The 20,930-nt window shown below is 53.1% G+C and overlaps 1 protein-coding gene across 12 annotated transcripts in view; it reads left to right on the top strand.

The window, feature by feature from the left end:
• EPS15L1 (epidermal growth factor receptor pathway substrate 15 like 1) overlaps positions 1–20,930 on the top strand; it is a 96,892-nt gene that overhangs the window by 30,698 nt on the left and 45,264 nt on the right. For all 12 annotated transcript variants that reach the window (XM_019416182.2, XM_053897872.1, XM_019416179.2 and 9 more), the window contains 7 exons: positions 905–1,030; positions 5,190–5,249; positions 9,117–9,350; positions 14,215–14,372; positions 17,635–17,791; positions 18,465–18,550; positions 19,407–19,479. In XM_019416182.2, the coding sequence (XP_019271727.2) occupies positions 905–1,030; positions 5,190–5,249; positions 9,117–9,350; positions 14,215–14,372; positions 17,635–17,791; positions 18,465–18,550; positions 19,407–19,479 (894 nt within the window). The remainder of the gene's footprint in view (positions 1–904; positions 1,031–5,189; positions 5,250–9,116; positions 9,351–14,214; positions 14,373–17,634; positions 17,792–18,464; positions 18,551–19,406; positions 19,480–20,930) is intronic.

The raw sequence follows: 20,930 nt of genomic DNA, 5'->3' as shown, positions 1-20,930 counted from the left end.
GTTATGCAATCCCCCGGGGCCAGTGGCTGTGGGCTTTATTTCTGGAGGAGGGCAGGTTTCAGGACCCTGCCTGGACCCGCCTCACCGATGGCCCTTGGATATGTGACCCACAGTTCATGTTTGACAGTGGACTCAGTAGCTTCCGCTCTGTGCCGTCAGACCTCCTCACACCTCTCTGTTCAGGAGCAGCTTTTAGAATTGTTTTCTTTGCTGTGAGAGGATTTCCTCTGCTTAAAGTTGATTTTGGTCATTGGTTGCTTAAGTCTTTTTTTTTTTTTTTTTTAATGTTTATTTATTTTTGAGAGAGAGAGAGAGACAGCAAGCACAAGTGGAGGAGGGGCAGAGAGAGAAGAGACACAGAATCCAAAGCAGGCTCCAGGCTCTGAGCTGTCAGCACAGAGCCCGACACGGGGCTTGAACCCACGAACCACGAGATGACAACTTGAGCCGAAGTTGGGACACTCAACCAACTGAGCCACCCAGGAGCCCCCTTAAGTCTTTGATTTATTTTTATATTTGTTCTTGAGCTCTTTTAGTTCTGTAGGTTGATGCCCAGTTTTCATCATTTGTCCTAAAGAAGGAACAGCCATTCAGGCCTTCATCTGTCTCGTCCCAGTGTGCTCCTAGGAGGGAGGGAGGGGTGGTCCTTGTCTTCCAGGCAGCCCCTGTGGTGGAGAGTGAGGCCCCAGGCCAGGCCCTGTCCCCCTATTGACCTTGGCCACTGGCGTTGTCGTTGCTGTTGCCGGGGAGCTGTTTCCTTCAGGGCAGAAGTTCACTCTGAACTGCCGTGAGGCTGTCCTGTGCTTTTCGGCGAGGCCAGTGGTGGGTCCTTGCCTGTGTTCATCCAGCTGCGGGTCAGAGCTCATCTTGGATTCTCACACAGGCACACTTTCTTTCCAACTAGGTGGAAGAAAAGGCCAAATTTGATGGAATTTTTGAAAGCCTCTTACCCATCAACGGTTTGCTCTCTGGAGACAAAGTCAAGCCGGTCCTCATGAACTCAAAGCTGCCTCTTGATGTCCTGGGCCGGGTAAGTGGTTCTCTCACACCCTGCAGTGCTGCTGAACTCCGTAGGCCCCGCGCTTGCTCCCCACGTACACATCGGAGGCTCTACGCGTGGCCGTGCACCGTCAGGGGGCTTTGCAAGAGCCGATGTGGATGGAGAATTTGTTACAGTCACGCTGGCTTAGGGCCTCATGGATGTGGCTCACAGATGCTCTGCAGCCTGGGAGAAGATGCTGGTGTGGGCCCATTGCACACGTGGGGAGGCAGCCTCAGAAGTGATCTCGCTGCCCAGGGCCCAGAGATGGGCAGGGGTGAGATTTGAACCCAGACCCGGGATCTCCCTGTCTCTCTGCTTCTGGGGAGAAGTGTGGGAGTGTCCATCTATAATTCTTGTCTATTTAGAATTACTTTTTTTCTGCTTAAGAACTTAAGATGCAGATTAATTTTTTATTTTTTTTGAGAGAGAGGATGCAAGTGAGTGAGGGACAGACAGAGAGAGAAGTGGGGCTCACCCAAAGTGGGGTTCTTATTTGCCTGAAGCGGGGTCATGAGCTCACCTGATGCAGGATTTGAACTCATGAACTGTGAGATCATGACCTGAGCCAAAGTCAGATGCCTAACTGACTAAGCCATCCAGGTGCCCAGGTGAAGTTACTTTAAATTCTGCTGCAAGCTTAGAGAAAATTTATACATTCGCTTAAAAAAAAAAAAAAAAAAAAAAAAAACCCTCAGCTTTGTTTCTATTAAATACAATTAAAAAAAAATTTTTTTTGTTTTTACTTATTTTTGAGAGACAGAGAGAGACAGAGTACAAATGGGGGAGGGGCAGAGAGAGGGAAACACAGAATCTGAAGCAGGCTCCAGGCTCCGAGCTGTCAGCACAGAGCCCGACACAGGGCTCGAACTCACAAACTGTGAGATCATGACCTGAGCTGAAGTCGGACTCTCAACCGACTGAGCCACTGAGGCACCCCTAAATACAGATTTTTTAGGTACAGCTTTCTGTTCCGGATTGCTTTCCCTCCAGTGAGGTTTGCATCATGGCACTGTGTGTTTGCTCTGCACAAAGCCCAGTTCCACAAGGCTGTACTGAGTCCCCTGCTCTGGATTGAGATGGGAGGGATGTCATCTGTCTGGACTGGACTGTGATGATGTGGCAGTAACAGGCCCAGCAGGGGACTGAGCATGGTCCCTGCTACCTTAGGCCACACCTGTGGGTCTAGCTCATGACGTTTGGTAGAACCTCTGGGAAAGGTGCAAATTCCTGTCCACTTGGATTCACCTAATAACGTTTCTGTTTGATTATGACTTTTTTGGACACTGGCCCGCTTAGTAGGACCCAGGTAGAGCCCACCTTAACAGTTTGCTTTGAAAGAAGGCCACTAAGGGGCGCCTGGGTGGCTCAGTTGGTTGAGCATCCGACTCTGGATTTCGGCTCAGGTCACGGTCTCAGGGTTTGTGAGTTTGAGCCCCGCATCAGGTTCTGCACTGACAGTGTGGAGCCTGCTTGGAATCCTCTCTCTCCTTCTCTCTGCTCCTTCCCATTTTTTCTCTCTCTAAGTAAATACACTAAAGTTTATAAAAAAAAAAAAAAAAGAAAAATTAAGAAAGGGGAATCTCTCAAATCCTTTTGTTCGCTCTTGGCCGTGGCATGGTGTCGGTGGAGCTCTGTGATGGGGACCCTGGCTGATCACCTATAGTTTTTCCAAGGCCTGAGTTTTAATTGCAGCGGGATGGGGTGACCCGTTCCTGCACTTTGTGTGCCTTTACTTGGCAGTCCTCGCAAAGTACCCGATGATGGGTATAATCATGTTGTAGAGCCAAGTCACGAACAAGACAGACTTGACAGAGGTGGAACGTGCTTCGTTAGAAAGGGAGCTCGGCTAGGAAGGGCGCGTTCTGCAGTCTTCTGCCCTGGCTCCAGCTCTTGTGACACAGGGGTCACTTCTCATCTGCTCCTCTCTCCTTCCCTCCTTTTCTTCACACGCCAGCCTTATGTGCACCCGTTCATCCATGTACTCATGCATCCACATCCATTCACCTGCCCACCTGTGCACGAGTGCATCCGTATCCGTGCACGCACACATCCGTAACTGTGCACCCATCCATCCGTGTGTGCATCCATATTCACGCACCCATTTATCTGCGCTCCCAGCTGTCCATGATGAATGCGACAGTATACTCGTGCATCCATGCACCTATGCATACATTCATTTACCTGTGCACCCATGCACCAACCATCCATGCAGGCATTCGGGAAGTTTTGGAATCTGCCCTGGGCCAGCCCTCGTGCTGAGCACTGGGAAGATGGGGATGAAATTAGATACAGTCCAGAAGGTCGAATAAACAAATCGTAGTTAAGATCCAAAATAATTAGTGGTTGAGATCCTAATATTTCTTTACCAAGGGCTTAATACGTGCCAAGCCCCATTGGAACACTTTGCACGAATGAAGTCCTTTAGCACTTGCAACCACCCTGTTACGGTTGGCGTCACTTTCATTTTCCAGATGAGGAAATGGGGGCCTTCAGAGTGGCCAGTAAGCCCCTCAGGGTCTCATGGAGATGGGATTGAGGTCCTCGGTGGTCCCCAGGTCCCTCACTCTTCCCTGGCAAAGCCTCTACTACCCAGTGCTTCCCTGGTAATTGTGATTCTGCCCACTGAGGACAGTGGCAGAGGGGAGATGCCTGATCTGCCAGGGCAGAGGGGTACAGGGCAGGCAGGGAAGGCTTCCTAGAGTAGGCACTTGTGGGTTGTGTTCTCTAGAGTAAAGAGATGGGTTGCCAGCGATGGGACGAGAAGGGGTGCGTGGCAGCATGAGCAGAGGCATGCTCGGGAGGGCTGGTGTTCTTAGCAGGCAATTCCTCCCCCAGGGAATGTTGAGCAATGTTTGGAGACAGTTCTGGTTGTCCCACCTGGGTCCGGTGTTGCTGGCCTCGGGTGGGTGGAGGCCGAGGATGCTGCTCAACACCGTGCCGTGCCCAGGTCAGCCCCACCACAGAGAGTGACACGGTCTCAAATGTCCGTGGTGCTGAGGTGGAGGGGCCCCCGGACAGAGAGAGGCTATGGAGCCAGGAGTTCTCATTCTGGTCCTGGTTCCCTGAGCAAGTGCCATCTGCTTGGAAAAGTTACTCTTCCTGAATTGAAACCAGAGGCATACAGCACTCGGCCTGATGCAGAATGCCTCCGAAAGGGCGTCCACATGCTTGAAGGGACTGTGAACAGTTTGGGGTCCCTAGAGGTCAAGGTGGAGTCCCTGGAAGCTGGGCTGTGGTACAGGGACCTGTGTAGGGCACGGGAGGGGGGATGGGGTCCATGTGCCAGGCAAAGGGGCAGGCTCAGAGTGCATTCTAGAACAGTTCCTGTGGTAACCCTGGGGAAAGGATTAGAGGCAAAGAGGCCAACTGGAGGCTGTGGCCTCTGTGGACGATTGGAGAGGCCCAAGTCAAGGACAGCAGCAGGGCTGGGCAGGAGGGCCTGCACATGAGAACTGTCCCTGGGCTGATGTCGCTCCTGATTGAAGAGGTACCAGCACGTGAAGGACCACGTTTGGACCCCAGGTGTCCTCTTCGCTCTGGGTACTGGCGCCCCGCCCAGTGTTGCCGAGTCAGGCAGGCCTGCTGGTTCTGGAAGCTAGTGCTTTGATTGTGGTTTAGACAGTCTGGCACATGGCCTTTGACCCAGTATAGGAACCTGTGCCTGCCTCATCTTGAGGGTGCAAGCGTGCTCTGTGTCACCTGCCTCACCATCCACCAATGGGAGAGGAGACGAGACCCCACAGACCTCGAACGCGTGCCCATGGCCAAGCACACCGTGAATGGGGGCGGGGGAGCTTGTGTTCGGAGCAGCACCTGTGCCGAAACCAAGCCGTGTTTCCTATCTAAGAATTCCTTGTGAGACGATAAAGAGAAAAGCAAGGTGGACATGGTTGGAATTACAATCACTTGTTAGAGAAAGTAAGCACAATACAATGGAGGGATCTTGGAATTGATGGTACTTCATCAGCTGATGGTTTTGCAGAGAACCTGCCGAGGGGTTCTCCAACACGTGTTGAGTGCCTCGCCTTAACCCCGGTGTGCACCGACCGAGCACACGGAATCTGAGTTCTGGCAGACATGCTTCCTTCCCCAGGGAGCCCCGGTGCCCCCCACCTCCCTAGTAAGCCTTGCTCTCTTTCCCTTGCAGGTCTGGGACCTCAGTGACATCGACAAGGATGGGCACCTGGACAGAGATGAGTTTGCTGTGGTAGGCCCCTGCTGTGACTCTCTTTTCCTACTCTGCTGAGGAAGGAAACACAGCTCATGTGGGGTTTCTGGATTCTTTTTTTTTTCCCCTCTGATTTATTTGTTTGTTTGTTTGTTTAAAGTTTGTTTATTTTTGACGGTTGGGGAGAGGCAGAGCGAGAAGGAGAGAGAGGATCCCAAGCAGACTCCATGCTGCCGGCGCAGAGCCCGTTGTGGGGCTCAAACCCGCGAACCGTGAGATCATGACTGAGCCGAGATCAAGAGTCAGACGCTTAACCGATTGAGCCACCCAGGCACCACTTCTTCTGTGATTTTTAGAAAGTAGTTATTTTGATGTGCTTTGGATTTAAAGAAAAGTGGCAGTGATACAGAGAATTCTTTTCAATACCCTCCAGTCAGATTCCCCAGTGTTATTATTTTACCACTTTGCTTTATCCTCCTCCTAACTTTTGCCGTATGTGCATATGTGTACACACATAAAAATTCCGTTTGAACCATTTTGGAGGAAGCTGCACGCACCATACCTTTTCATCCCAGAATACTTCAGGGTGGATTTCCTAAAACCAGTGAATTCTCTTATGTAACCAGTGTCCAATTCAAACCCAGGAAATTAACATTGGCATTGTCTAAGTTACTATGGTATTTATTACGTGTCCTGTCTTCTGTATTGTTACATCATTAACCTATTATCTAAGGATGTTCGGACATTGCCAGTTGTTCCTAAAACGTCCTTTGCAGCAAAGAAATTCTAGCCTCCTGTGTTATGTTCTGTAGCTCTGTCTCTTTCATGCCCTCTGATCTGGAGGCATCTCCGTCTGTCTCTGTGTCTCGTGGGCATATGGGCATTTTGAAGAGCGCAGGCCAGCAGTCTGTAGAGTGTCCCTCAGCTCAGGGATATCTGCTGTTTCCTCGTGATGGTCCAGGTCGTGCATATACGTGGGGCAGGACCCCACCATGGGGATGGCTTCTTTTCCTTGGGGTACGTGCCACTGACAGGACCTGGGATGTCTTCTCCCTTGTTGTTGACATGGTACGAACCTGGATTGCAGTCAGAGCGGAGGCCGGGGTTTCTCCCTGCAGGGTTACTCTCCTCCTCTGTGCTCAGTCTCTCGTGGGAGACACCTGGAGACTGGATGCCCCAGTCTCCTCCACTCTCACCCGCTAGTTCTCAAGGCCTCCCAGGAGTCTCACAGGATTCAGTGAGGATTGTGGTGGTTGCCGGATGAGTTTGTAATTCTGGCACTTCCTGCACATTTCCCAGTGAGCCTTCTACTGTGAGGAATTTGTGTCCGAGTGGACTCATGGCTGCGCCCTTTGTTCCATGTTTGTAATCTTTTTTTTTTTTTTAAACATTTATTTATTGTTGAGAGGCAGAGAGAAACAGGCAGGGGAGGGGCAGAGAGAGAGAGGGAGACACAGAATCTGACGCAGGCTCCAGGCTCTGAGCTGTCAGCACAGAACCCGACGTGGGGCTCGACCCCCCGAACTGTTGAGATCATGACCTGAGCCAGAGTCAGACGCTTAACTGACTGAGCCCCCCGGGCGCCCCCGCCATGTTTGTAGTCTTTTAGTGGCATGATTTCTTTTGCCCATTTGGAGTTCCTCCCAGCTGGCTCCTTTGGTCACATCCCATCATTCTCTGAGCACTTGCTTCCTCTTGGCACGGTGGGACGCTCCTCGCTCCTCCTGTATGTTTCCTGCCTCAGCCCGAGTTCTCCAGGGAGCCCCGGTTCCATGTAGTGGAGAATGGTGTTAGAAACTACCATGTAGGCTCTGGGGTGCTCAGGGCCCCCGGGGTGCCAACTGCTTTCAGGCCCTCTCAGCAGACAGAGCTGGGAAGTAGGTATACGTGTAGGTGCGCCCAGCAGGTGCCCCAAGACACCGCCATCTGCATTCGGGTCTGCTTATGCCTATGCGAGAGCCCCGGCACTCCACCCCTTCTCCTGTTAGTGGCAGTGGCTTGTCTCTGTGTTGACTAGGGCTCTTGTGCCCTGTCGACTGCCTTCCCAGGCAGCTGCTCTCCCTCCACGCCCCTGCACCTTCCCACCCTGCTCTTCAGCTGCCCCAGCAACCGGACTGACATCCTCACATGCCAGCCCTCCTCACTCCGGGCCTGTGTCTTTCTGTCCCTCCTCTTCTTCCTCCCTTCCCTCCACCTCACACCTTTGACCTTTGACCTTTCTCTCCCATTCAGGGAATTTATTCACTCACCTTGTTCCCTTAAATCTCAAAGTAGAAGAAAGTAGTCTCTTGTAGTTACGGATAGTGTTTTAATAAATAGCAGTTAAGTTCGACCAAGCCAAAAAAACCAAAAACAAAACCCGACTGTGACTTACCTGGGAATTCCCTAGTATCCCTAAGATTCATCTTCCATTCTAGAAATCATAAACCTCCTTAAAATGTGATTTACCACATACACACGAATTGAGGTTTATTATTTCCTTACTGTAATATGTGTGTAAAGCCTTTGAGGATTTTAAACTTAGATTCAATTGCAGCCGTTTCCCAGGTCGGTTAGAAGTTTCTCCAGCAGCGCCCTCTGACCCCTAACCCTCACCAGCACTGGTTGGGTCTTTCCCCACCTCCCCCGTCATCTCTGCTTTGCCTTTTTCACTTTGAGCATTTTCCGTGTGTGTCCATCATCCTGTTCTTTTTACTGGCCGTGCATTATTCTTATTTTTTTATTGTAAAACGTATATAACGTGAAGTTTACCATCGTAACCATTTTTACGTGTGTGATTCAGTGCCATTAATAATTTTACACAGCTATGCAGCCGTCACCAGCACCCATCTTGGGGACCCTTCATCCTGCACACCTGAAACTCTGTCCCCAGCGAACACTAGCTTCCCCTTCCCCCAGTCCCTTATTACTTATTTTTTATATTTCTTCTGGCCACACTGACTTGAGGTATTTGTATCATTTAACTGCTCTTGGGGTGATGCCCAGGAATGGGATAATTGGCCCAGAGTGAGCCCGCACGCGTGCCCCTCCCCTCACGGCCTCAGGAGCCCTGGGTTTCCATTTTTGTTTTGTTTTTGTTATTTCCCATCATTTCAGCCAGGAGTTATGTTATTCTATAAATGGGTCTTATAATTGTGTCATTTGGGGTTTTTTTCATCACTAGCTGGGTTTAACATTTTGTAGCACTTTTTAAAAATTTCTTTTGAAATTTTAAAAATTTTATTTTAGATAATGTGTGCGTGGAGAAGAATCGGAGGGGGGTATTTGGGGGGGGGGGAGAGAGAGAGAGAGAGAGAGTCTTAAACAGGGGTTCTGTCCCACGACTCTGAGATCATGACCTGAGCCCCATACCAAGAATTGGACGCTTAACTGACTGCCACCCAGGTGCCCCTTTGTAGTGTTTTTGAGTGACGATAAATTTTACCTATGTTAGTGATCTGGTCTGTATTGCAAATAACAAGGGATCTTTTTAAGGGAGAAGGGCTGTGATTTTGGTTTGGTTTTATTACACTTTAAAACGGGATTAAATCTTTGTTTTAGAGAAAGTTTCTTTTCTCTGCCCGCCTGAAACAGGCGTATACACATCGCAGTGCGTCTTTAGACTTCCAAATTCCAGTACTGTGGGAGTCCTCAGCCCTGGAGCTGGTGGCCCTCCTGTGTGGTGAAGGGACATGTGTGGAGTCTGGCATGATTGAACTCCTCTTGTGCTCATGTGGGTCTTGCGTGATTACACACCTCTTGGAAAAATTATGCGTTGGAAGATACCTCATCAGAAAAGGTTTATTTTTCACTCTGTTCAGCTTGGAAGTGACCTCAAAAAGAGCAGCCCATGTCACATCACTGCAGCCCTGGAAAGAGCAGGCCTGCGCCTGGCCACCTGAACGTAATTCTCTTTTGCATTCACAGGCGATGCACTTGGTGTACCGAGCCCTCGAGAAGGAGCCTGTGCCCTCTGTCCTGCCCCCCTCCCTCATCCCACCTTCCAAGAGAAAGAAGACCGTGTTCCCAGGAGCTGTGCCTGTCCTGCCCGCCAGCCCCCCGCCGAAAGACAGCCTCCGCTCCACCCCTTCCCACGGCAGCGTCAGCAGCCTGAACAGCACGGGAAGCTTGTCCCCCAAGCACAGTCTCAAGCAAACACAGGTACAGTGTCTGCTTCTCAGGGCAGCCATTTGCACGTATAGAGTCCCAGCAAGATGCACCTTGCGAGCAAGTAACTTGCGACCCCCAAAAGGTAACATTTGTGATTATGTTTTTAACTGTCATACCTTTTTTATTTTTTAATTTTTTTTTTTTTATTTTGGAGAGAGTGTGCACGAGGCAGGGAGAGGGGCAGAGAGAGAGAAAGAGAATCTTAAGCAGGCTCCATGCTCAGTGCCGAGATCCCACAACCCTGAGATCATGACCTGAGCTGAAATCAAGAGCCAGACACTCAAACTACTGAGCCACCCAGGCGCCCTTGGATTACGTTTTTTAAAACAATGTTTATCATTGGTATGTTAGGCTGTTTGAGTGTAATGGAGTCCCATAGGATAGGTGACCATGACAGATACCTACTTCTCACAGAAAATCTGGAGGCTGGGAAGTCCCAAGATCCAGGCACCGGCAGATTCGGTGTCTGATGAAAGTCCAGCTCCGGGTTCACAGATGGAATTTTCTTGCTGTGTCTTCACATGGTGGAAAGGGCGAGGGAGCTCTCTAGGGTCCTTTTTATAAGGGCCGTGATCTCATTCATGGGGCTCCACCGTCATGATCTAATCATCATACAAAGGCTCTACCTCATAATACCCTCTGATTGGGGGTAGGGTTTTAACACATGAGTTCTGGGGAGGGGTTGGGGCCCAAACATTCAGTCCGTTGCAATGGGGATGCAGAATTAAGTTTCTCATTCATTTGCACACAAATACCGCCCTTCCTCAGACACCCTCAGCTGGCTCCCACCTCTGGGCTCTCTCCTCGTGTCTCTGTCCCCCTTGCCTCAGGTAGCTCCTCTGCTGGGCGGTGCGTTCCCAGATCACACCCCAGCCCTTTGCTTCGTGAGGCTTCTGCTCACGGGCACCTTATCGGGGGGCGCTGGCATGACCACAGCCAGCGTGCCCCGGGCTCTGTCCACCCTGCGTTGTAGATTTCCCACGCCTGGCTTGGTGTGTAGTTAATTGTGTATCCTCGGTCTCCTCCCCGTCCCACCCCCACCCCCACCTTAGCTTCATGAGAACAGTTAGTCCTTGGTTAGAATCTCAGTGTCAGAAGAGTCTCAGGTGCTTGGATGCTCAGTGAGCCTGTTGAACAACCAGCCAGCAGCGGAGGCATCTGTCTCATCAGGAGGACAGCGTGGGGGCTCTGAGTCCCAGCAGGCAGCATCTGGTGTGTCAGAAAGACGCGTCTTGTTCTGGCAAATGCAGCACACCATCGAGGGCTCTTTTATAAAGAGGCACCTTTGAGATGATCTAAAACATGGAAGAATGTGGCCGTGAGTACATCCTGAGTCATGCCTTGCTCTCTGCCTCACTTGCGGCTTCAAAGGCGGAGCAGTGAAGGTGACACGAAGAGGGCCAGCCAGCGCCGCCACGCAAGTTCAGATACGAACGATAAAAGTAGAAGTGTGTTGTGTTGGTCTCGGCCTGTCAGTCGGTGGCGCTGTTGGCCAGGAGCGCCTGTGGCGCTCACTCGGGCCCCCGTGACTTGTGGCGAGCCCCCACGGACGCTTCTGGCCTGGAGGAGGTGTCTTTGTGGTTCTTGGTAGGATTGCAGAGTGCACCTACCTTTCGCAACAACCATCCGGAAAATTTGAAAAAAGATTCATTGCTCACAGGTCCTGCAGAGTGCGTGTCACCCCCAGGGCCACCACAGCAAGGTCGTGGGTAGAGAGAGAGTGAGCTCGGGCACGGGACTCTGCCTCTTTCGGGGTCGAGGGTGGGGGCCTAGGGTTTCTCAGGCTCGCTCTTCCTTGGTGAATTTAAAACATAAGAGTGGGAATGAAAGCAGGGGAAGGGAAAAGCAGGGTCACTCAGGCGGCCAGTTGTCTAGGTCACCCAGAGCTTTTTAGTGGGGACCGTCATGGGCTGGCCTGGCGCTTCCTAGTTGTGTGGCTGGCAGTGTGTTTATATGAGATGGATAGTTTTGAAATGGGTGCCTCAGCAATCAAAAGCTTAATGACAGGCACTTAAATTACAATAAAAAACCCCCAAATTGTCAGGCACTGAACGCTACAGAAATAGACGATCAGACAGTGGTTCCTCTTGCACGTGACATCATTCTAAAATTAAGCATTCTGGGGGGGGTAAAAAAAAATAAATAAATAAAATAAAATTAAGCATTCTGCCTGGTGGTGGTTGGGCGGGTGCGGTTAGTGGCTCATTTTCCAGGAGCTCGCTGCACCGAAGAGTAAGGGTCCCATCAGGGAGGGCCGAGGTGGTTTGGTCGGTTGGGGGTTGGGGGGGTTCATACGTTCCCCGTCACTGCCACGGACGTGTGGAGAGGCACAGGTGATGGGGCTTCCCCTCTGGTTGGTGAGTCTCACATGGCTGTCGGTCAACAAGCCCAGCATCCAGATGGTCCAGTGTGGGCATCTTCAGCTCGGCAAACCACCAGCCATGCCCAGCACTTTGTGGACATGCGCAGTGACCGTGGGACTAGCCTCTGCCCTCCTTGGGGAGATAGACGATAAGCATAACCATAAACTAAGGAAGGTCAGATAGCTATGAGAAGCAGAACAGGGCCCAGCCTGGAAGCACTGAGGTGCTCCTGTAGGTGGGGTCAACTGGACGGTCACTGATGAGGTGCCCTGAGCTGATCCCTGAATGACAAAAAACCGTTGGAGGACTAGCATATGCCAAGGCTCTCAAGTGGGAACCTGTAGAAACAGGAAGAAGGATGGGGGTGGAGTTAAAGCGAGGGCCGAGGCTGGTAACTTGGACCCGCGTGAGCTATTGTTTTCTAAGACAACCTAGCGCCTTGTGTCTGCAAAATTCTTGCCAAGAGTTCTTATTAATTACCGTAGGTTAGGTTAGTGGTAATAGGTTTTACTGACAAGGAAGCAGGTGGGGCCAAAGTTGCTGACAGGTGCAGACTGACTAGCCTTGTGACCCAGATCCATGGTGATCTGGTGACTCTCCCCGGATCCTGGGAGCGTGCTGCTGATTACCACTAGACCTATTTTACCGGGGACCTCTGTCAGGATGGGGGAGGGAAGAAGACGTATGTCCCCTTCCCTAAGGATGAGGGCGCTGGTGGAATCACAGACATGAGATCGAGCAGTTCTGGGGACCCGCAGTCACCATGCTGTCCCCTCCTCTGCTTCTCTCACCTCCAGACTAATGCCACCAGGTCTTGTCCTCCCAGCCGGCTACGGGGTGTAGGCACTTCCAGCCAGCAGGGTCTGTTCCCCTTTACTGGGGCCTGTGGCTGCCAGACCAGCCCCTTCTGGGAGACCCAGCTCCGAGGAAAAGGCTGGGCATTGGAGTCTGGCCACCGACCTGCTCTGGGATCTCAGAAATCAGGCAGCAAGCCATTTTGTTTGCACACCGAACATCAGGACTTTGTCATCCCAGAGTGGTAACCTCTTGGGACCTGCGGAGCACAGAAACCGTTGTCCCCCTCAGCTCAGCCTGTCTGACCCACTGTTACTTCCTCTCTGGGTTGCTTGGCATCTGAGGTTTAGCTTGCTCCAGACACTGGATATGAAGGCGGCAAACTTCTTCGCTAGAGATCCTTTACGTGTGTCTTTATGCCTCCCCTGGGGTGGCTTACAAAATTCATATAATGGGACGCGGAAAACGCAGGTCTCTGAACTCTTGCTGCCTGAGCCCTTGCTGTTTGAATTTGGCCCATGGATTCCGATAAATCCGTGGCAGACTAAATCATTCTACTCCCTATCCGAAATCCTGGAACCGAAATGATACGGGTAATGTGGTGTCCCTTGCTTCCCACCCTTGCTTTCTGGATTCCCGGTGCTTGAGTCAGGATCCCACTGGATTTGGATAACGAGGGAGACGTGTTCAGAAAAAGCAGATAAGGAGGAACATCTCTAGAAAAACGGGTAGAGGCACTGTGGAACTTGGTTCGGAGAGCACACCAAAGGTCAGAGGTGATGCGTCTGGAATTAGCGGTGGAAGGGGCCCTGGTGCCTCTGGATTAGGAGGTGCCCGGGCCCCGGTGAACCCTCAGTGGCATTTGCCTTCCTCACGTAGACCTGAGCAGGCGGTGTGAGGGGGTCACGCGTGCAGCGGGTGGCCAAGCCCCATGACTGCAGACATGATGCTACGCTGGGCTCTCAGATACCCAGCTCTGTCCGCCTGTGAGGGCCCTTGGGGGCGGTGGGGCTTTGCGGGTGGACGGCATGCTCGTCGGGGGCCCGGGCTCCTCAGCCAGCGCCAGGGGGCCCTGAGCGCCTGCCTGTCTAGCAGATGCCATTTTCACACGGGCAGACGTGTTCACTGCCCATCAGTGCCAGGTGGGACACCTCACGGGGGGATTGCCATGTCACGGGGAATGGAGTCAGGGACAAAGGGTGGAGTACAGAATCCTCAACTGTGGGCATTGAGAATACTTCTGGCAGCTGCAGAGAAGTGTTTGCAGGCAGAAAACGAGAGGGCCAGGAAGGGCTGGTTGGTTCTCAGGAGGCCGTCCTTCTAGCGTGGACCGTCAGCAGGGTCTTGCCTGGCGCACTTGAAGTCCCCTCCTGGAAGGAGGTCATTGGCTTCCCTTCAAGTCCCTTTGGACCTGCTGGGTCTCTACCTCCCTCTGAATACAAGGAGAAGGGGGCTGTGCGATGGGGTGGGAGAGGTGCACGTTGGCCACCAGGCGAGACTGACCGAGTTGGTGTGCACTGCTCTCTGCCTCAGTTTCCCTGTTTAGAGAGTGGGGCTCCTGTCTGCCCTCTCGTTTCGTGGTGCTGCCCTAATGCACGGAGAGCATCCATCAGGAGCATGTGAAAGCCCTTTAATAGCATGTGTTTATGGTTTATAGTCTAGAAGCTCTAGACTAATGGTCTTGAAACCCCTTTCAGCCAACAGTGAGCTGGGTGGTGCCGGTTGCAGATAAGATGCGATTTGACGAGATATTCCTGAAGACCGACCTGGACCTGGATGGCTACGTGAGTGGCCAGGAGGTGAAGGAGATCTTCATGCACTCGGGCCTCACCCAGAACCTTCTAGCACACATATGGTAAGGATGGGTAGCTGGACGTCTGCTCCCTCTGGGCCTCCCGTGTGGAAGTGATGGCCACGGGTGGCTCCGAGGGGCCCCGAGGAAATAAGCTTTGTGCTGAAGGAAGGGCGGGTGACCTTCAGGGCCTGGGGGTCAGGGCCTCCACCTCTGCTTGTCACTTAATCCTCAGCAGGCTGATCGGGGTGCCGAGTGAGGTACGAGTGTGAAGGCCCTTCCCCCATATCCTGGGCATGTCAGCTCACTGCCTGTTTAGTCCCTCTGGAAAGCTGTGGGGCGATTTGCTTGAGTGTCTGGGGTGAGTTCTTGGTGGTTCTAGCAGGAGGCCCCGCCTTTGCTACAGCTAGTCAGGGTGCAGACGCATGGCCCTGCCCCTCTGGGGCGAGTGTGTGGTATGTCTCCAGGGACTCTAGCAAAGCCACCCTGGGCAGTGGGGGCTGTGGCCGCCTTCCCTAGGAGGCCTGTGAAGGTCAGCGACTCCACTGCCGTCAGGGGGGTGAGTGGTCAACAGGACTCTGGTCCCCAGCCATGGGGACTGCCCCACCCTCACTTTCCTTCAGGGTGAACCAGAGCAGTCTTCCCAGTGCTGAGATGGCTCCTTCTGTAATTGGCCAGTGGTGAAAGTCACTTTCTAACTTTTGTTCTCAGGGCTTAGGGGGCTTCACTTGGGAGTCACAGGGAGGGAATTTCTGTATAATTCTGGAGAAGTGAACCTCTCCAAGCAAGAGCAGTGGCATTTTATTTTATTTTATTTATTATTTTTTAATTAATTTTTTTTAACGTTTATTTATTTTTGACACAGAGAGAGACAGAGCATGAACGGGGGAGGGTCAGAGAGAGAGGGAGACACAGAATCCGAAACAGGCTCCAGGCTCCGAGCTTTCAGCCCAGAGCCTGACGCGGGGCTCGAACTCACGGACCGCGAGATCATGACCTGAGCCGAAGTTAGACGCTTAACCGACTGAGCCACCCAGGCGCCCTATTTTATTTTTTTAATAGAATTTATTGTTGAGTTAATTAACGTACAGTGTATACACTGTGCTCTTGATTTTGGGGGTAGATTCCCATGATTCAACACCCAGTGCTCATCCCAACAAGTGCCCTCCTCGATGCCCATCACCCATTTTCCCCTCGCTCGCGCCCTCCCATCAACCCTCAGTTTGTTCTCTGTATTTAAGAATCTCTCATGGGTTTGCCTCCTTCTCTGTTTAAAACCATTTTTCCCCCTTCCCTTCCCCCATGATCCTCCATTCCACTAACGAGTGAGAACAGATGATGCCTGTCTTTCTCTGACTGACTTATTTCACTCAGCATAATACCCTCCAGTTCCATCCACGTTGCTGCAAATGGCCAGATTTCATTCTTTCTCATTGCCAAGTAGGATTCCATTGTATATATAAACCACATCTTCTTTATCCATTCATCAGTTGATGGACATTTGGGCTCTTTCCATGATTTGGCTATTGTTGATAGCACTGCCATAAACGTTGGGGTAATGTGCCCCTATGAATCAGCACTCCTGTATCCTTTGGATAAGCGCCTAGTAGAAGAGCAGTGACAGCACGTTACTCAGTAGCTTGTGGAAATAGCTGCCCTTGGCAAGAATTCGTAGATGTCCACGTTGTGACGGGAGGCCCCGACCTGAGAGAACAGGCTCTCCCTTCGCAAGTGTGTGACACCCAGAGTCAGTCACCAAAACAGCTAGTGGAGGCCGACTGCTTCCGACAGGTCCGGGGCAGTCATTCTCGGCCCCTTCAGATCTGGCGTCCCCTTTTAGAAACCGATAAAACGCGTGTGCCCTTTATCACCCTGAAGCGAACGTGCATGTGATTCAGAGGTAGCGATGCGGCGCCCCAGTCGTAGTATAGGGACAGTCCCTCCACCTGCCAGTGACGCCACAACGTGGAAGCAGCACGGTGAAATCACGAATACGCTCGGATTAGAAGAGGGAACGCATAAGGAGCAGAGGGGAAAGACAGAACGAGCAGGCTCTGGAATCACCGCTGGGAGAGTAAAAGGCCAGTCCGGGTTTGTCTGCGGGGGGCCGGGGGGAGCGCAGATAGCACGCCCAGGGGGACGGCAGGGAGGAAACGAGGACGGAGCCAGAAGGCGCATGTAGGCCTCCCCGGCTGGTGGCTGGCCGAGCACCCCGCCTGCAGGCCTCGGAGCCCACACTCCCTCAGAGACCGGGAGCAAGAGAGGGCTGGAGAGAAGAGGCCTCAGCCCAGGAGCAGCCGTGGGCGAGGCGAGGCGGCAGGACCGACGCTTACGGGCAGAATCCTCACACCTCGCCCTCAAACCGCGACAAAAATGAAGACGTTTGTAAACCAGCGCGTGTCAGCGATATTCAGTGGGGTCTCCGTGCTCCCCGTGGCCCTGTGCGTTGGTGTTTGGGCCCGAGTCTGCTCACCACGCCCGGCTCCTTGGCTGCGAGTTAGAGAGGTGTCACTCTTCGGTCACGACTGCAGCGGGAGGTGAGACCGCCTGCGCAGTGGCCAGGGTGAGACAGTTTTGCAGATGCGGAGGCCTTGTCCTACTGCGTGAGGCTTTCCTTCCCGTGACGGCCGGCTCCTCCGTTACCGGGCTGATTGTGAAGCTTCTCCCCCACCCCGGCTCCGCGGGAGCTCCACATGCCGCCCGTCTACCAGGATGCCCAAAGGCCACGTGAGCAGGGCCCCTTAGCAGCGAGGGGCCGTCCGGTGCAGCACGGCCGCGGGTGGCCGTCCAGGCCCTAGCTCCTCGTGACGACGACCCAAAATGCTGCTGCTGTCATCCCCGTTGAAAACCAGCAGCTCAGGCTGCTCAGATAACCCAGGGCTGCGGGAACTTGCTGAAGATCCAAGGGTGCACGCTCGGGCCCAGCTTTCACTTCCACCAGAGCGGCTCCGTACCGGACCCTCACTGTCTTCCACACACACACCATAAAGAGCCGGTTGTGTTCCTGGTAATTGTTGATGAGGCCTTCCCAAAGGCCCACCACCTCGGACTGTGGGGTGGGGTTCGGTGGTTCTCCAGCCAGGTGGGTCCCCCCTTCTTGTGCTGACGGCCCCTCCTTCACCAGCCGTAGGGCCGGATGCCTGGGTGGCCGGTGGCGGGACTGCGGTCCTCAAGAGGGATGTTCAACAGAAAAGGAGTCGCTGCTGTGCCCCGCTGTTTGTGTTGTCACTGTTCGTTTTTTAAATGGAGGGGTTCTGTGATTTGTACTTCCCAGGCGGGGCTGAATTCTTGTCTGATGTCTAATTAGCATCCCGCCTTCTCCCAGGGCCCTGGCTGATACGAGGCAAACGGGGAAGTTAAGTAAAGACCAATTCGCGTTAGCTATGTACTTCATTCAGCAGAAGGTCAGTAAAGGCATCGACCCCCCTCAGGTCCTCTCACCGGACATGGTCCCGCCCTCGGAGAGAGGCACTCCCATCCAGGTGAGTACCCCTGGCCACATCCCTGTCATGCTCCTGTGGCTTCCCGCAGCCTGCCACCAGGTGGCGGCAGTGGCCCATGTGAGCAGGCCAGTGCCCTGCTGTTGTAGCCTGCCTTCTCGTGGCCGGGCCTTCACCAGGGGCTGGGGGTGGGGCTGGGCCACTGGCATAGTTTTCCAGCTGGGTTCTGGCACTTTTGCCACTTGCCCTAGTGAATTGGAGATTGTATCCCTCATACTAGTACCTGCTGGGTGGTGAGGTCAGCTTGTCAAAAAAAATTTTTTTTTTTAAAGTTTTATTTTTAAGTAATCTCTACATCCAGTTCAGGGCTTGAACTCACAGCCCCGAGATCAAGAGTCACAGGCTACATCGACTGAGGGAGGCAGGCAACCCTCAGCTTGTCAATTTTTTTTTTTTAATTTTTTAATGTTTATTTATTTTTGAGATGGAGACAGCACGAGTGTGGGGGGGGGCGGGGTGGGCAGAGAAAGAGGGAGACACAGAATCCGAAACAGGCTCCAGGCTCCGAGCTGTCAGCACAGAGCCCGACGCGGGGCTCGAACCCACAAACCGTGAGATCATGACCTGAGCCGAAGTCGGACGCTTCACCGACTGAGCCACCCAGGCGCCCCATCAGCTTGTCAAGTTTTAACCCTGTGTCTGAATTTGGTTCCAGGATGGTTCAAGTTCTCTTGGATCAGGGGAATTCACTGGTGTGAAGGAACTTGATGATATCAGTCAAGAGATTGCCCAGTTACAGAGGTGTGTTAAAGCTCCTTCCCCTCGGAATCTGGCCCTTACACAGGCCCTATCCCAGCTTGTTACCACAAGTACCACAGGCTTGTGAGGCACACAGGTCGGCCGTCAACAAGTTCATGCAGCAGAAGCGAAGCAGGGCACATTCCCCCGAGTTCCTGAATTGACTTAATGAGCTCGAGTGATGACATCCTCAGTTGGAGTCAGTCTGGGCTGTGGAATCTCAGGCAGGTTGTTGCTAGGTAGCCATAGGCCCTGCCCCCTGCCCTTAGGATGGGCCTTGTTCCCCCTCAGCACGTAGAACGGCTGAGCCTCCGAGGGCAAGTTAATGGCTCAGGACCGACAGCTAAACTGAGGGAGCCTTTGTGTCCAGGTCTCTGGCTCCTCTGTGCCTGCTGCCTCAGTCTCCCCACCTGTAAACAAGGGCTTTGGATGGGGTGTCTGTCCTCTCAAATCTGGCATAAAGAGATGCTTCCTCTTCAAAGCAGCATTCTCCCACCAGTTAGTTCTAGGAGAGGGAGGAGGGCCCAGGAAGCACCTGGCCCTCCATGGGCACAGTCAGCAGGGAGCGTTGAACCCTCCTCACCCCGGACACCGCTCTGACTTCCTTTTTCCTCTGCTTGAGGGGCTCGAGTGGTCTCATGGGGAGCAGTGCCTCCTCGTAGCCACGGACTCGCTGATGGGGGAGGGGATGATGTAGAGGGCACGATCCCTGAGGGTCATTCCTAGGAACCAGCTGAGTTGGGTTCCGTGCGTATGGACGGAATTGGGTGTTGAGAAGTCGGCGTGGAGAGAATACACCATGGCTGTAGTCCTGCTATCACTCATCTGTGCTTTTCCTGAATTCTTTTTCTGTGCCCAGAGAGAAATACTCCCTGGAACAGGACATTAGGGAAAAGGAAGAGGCAATCAGACAGAAAACCAACGAAGTACAGGTAAGAACAGCCTCACCCTGGGCAGATGGTCTTGTCCTGTGCCGGGGGGGGGGGGGGGGGGGGGGGGCTGCCGGTCAGTGGGGGCGGGGCAAGGGGAAGGTAGCCCCGCCCTTGCACTTCTGACTGAGGTTTCTACCTTTCTTATAACCATAGACAGAGGTTTCTTTCTTTTCTTTTCTTTTCTTTTCTTTTCTTTTCTTTTCTTTTCTTTTCTTTTCTTTTCTTTTCTTTTCTTCTCTCTCTCTCTCTCTGTCTCTCTTTTCCATTGAGCTATATAATTCACATAACATAAAATTTGCTACTTTAGAACAAGTAGTTCATTGGTTTTTCGCATGTTTGGTGTGTTCCTTAGCTGTCCCCTCTGTCTAGCTCCAGAACATTTCCATCACCCCCAAAGAAACCCCATGACGTGTAGTCCTCACACTCCATTGCCACTGCCCTCCCCACTCCCCACCCCGGCAGCTACTGATCTGCTTTGTGTCTCCATGGACATACCTGCTCTGGACGTTCAACGTGAGGCCTTTTGTGTCTGGCTTTTTTCACTCGAGTCTCAGTTTCTGAGGCTCAGACAGTGGCTGCTAACGTGTTCTCGGACAGTCCCGCCTCCTGGAGCGTCTCCTAGCAGGTGGTGGTGACACAGAGACTGGGGGCCTGGCTGCCTGGGCTCAGACCCAGTTCTCTGTAGCTGTGTGACCTTGGGCAAGTTACTGAACATCTCTGGGTCTTGTACTGCATTGGTTACGAGCGTTCTGCTTTCCTGAGTTGTGGGGCTGGGAAACGAAGTCTGGCACCTGCTCAGGGCTCACTCGGGCCGCTTCCTGCTCTTCTCCATCATTTGAGCAGAGGGGAGTCTGCACCAGGAGCAAAGCCATCAGCACTGGGCAGCTACACTGTTGAAGAGACCTGGGTCCCCACGGTCTCCAGTCTGGGTGGATAGAGAAAGCCCTGCCACTGTGGGGACACTAGAGGTGGCTGTGGCGCCCTGTGGGTGAGGCCGAGTCATGTCGCAGGGACCGGCGTCCTCTGCTTGAGGACTCTGAGTGTTCTGAGCTCCGAGCTGTGGCTGGAGAGGAGCCTGGCTAAGTGGTCAGGACCCCAGCTCCGCCGTGTCTCACCTGAGTGACCTGGGCAGGTAGCTCGGCCTCCTGGCCTCCATCGCCTCAGCTGGCCACGAGGCTCAGCGCGCGGGCTGCTCACGGAGCCGAGAGCAGTGGCTGGCTGCCGGGTGCGCTGCGAGAGTGGCCGGTTCTCTCTGGATCACCTCCTAGGGCGTGAACCCGAGCCGGGGGAAGTAAGTACCATCTGACTCAGTTGGGCTCTCAGGGTGCTGGAGGGCGCGTTCCGCTGATCTGTGGGAAGTGCTGTCCGTCCTAGCTGTGGTCTGCGGGTGAGGTGGGGTGGGTGTGCCCACCCTGCCTCCGGACACTCATCAGTGCCTGCCGTGCAGTATC

Source organism: Panthera pardus, unplaced genomic scaffold, assembly GCF_024362965.1.
Source record: "Panthera pardus isolate Hobbes unplaced genomic scaffold, ASM2436296v1 HiC_scaffold_8, whole genome shotgun sequence".
Classification (NCBI taxonomy): Eukaryota; Metazoa; Chordata; class Mammalia; order Carnivora; family Felidae; genus Panthera; species Panthera pardus.
The sequence above is the reverse complement of the archived record's forward strand: the minus strand, read 5'-3'. Positions and strand labels throughout refer to the sequence as shown.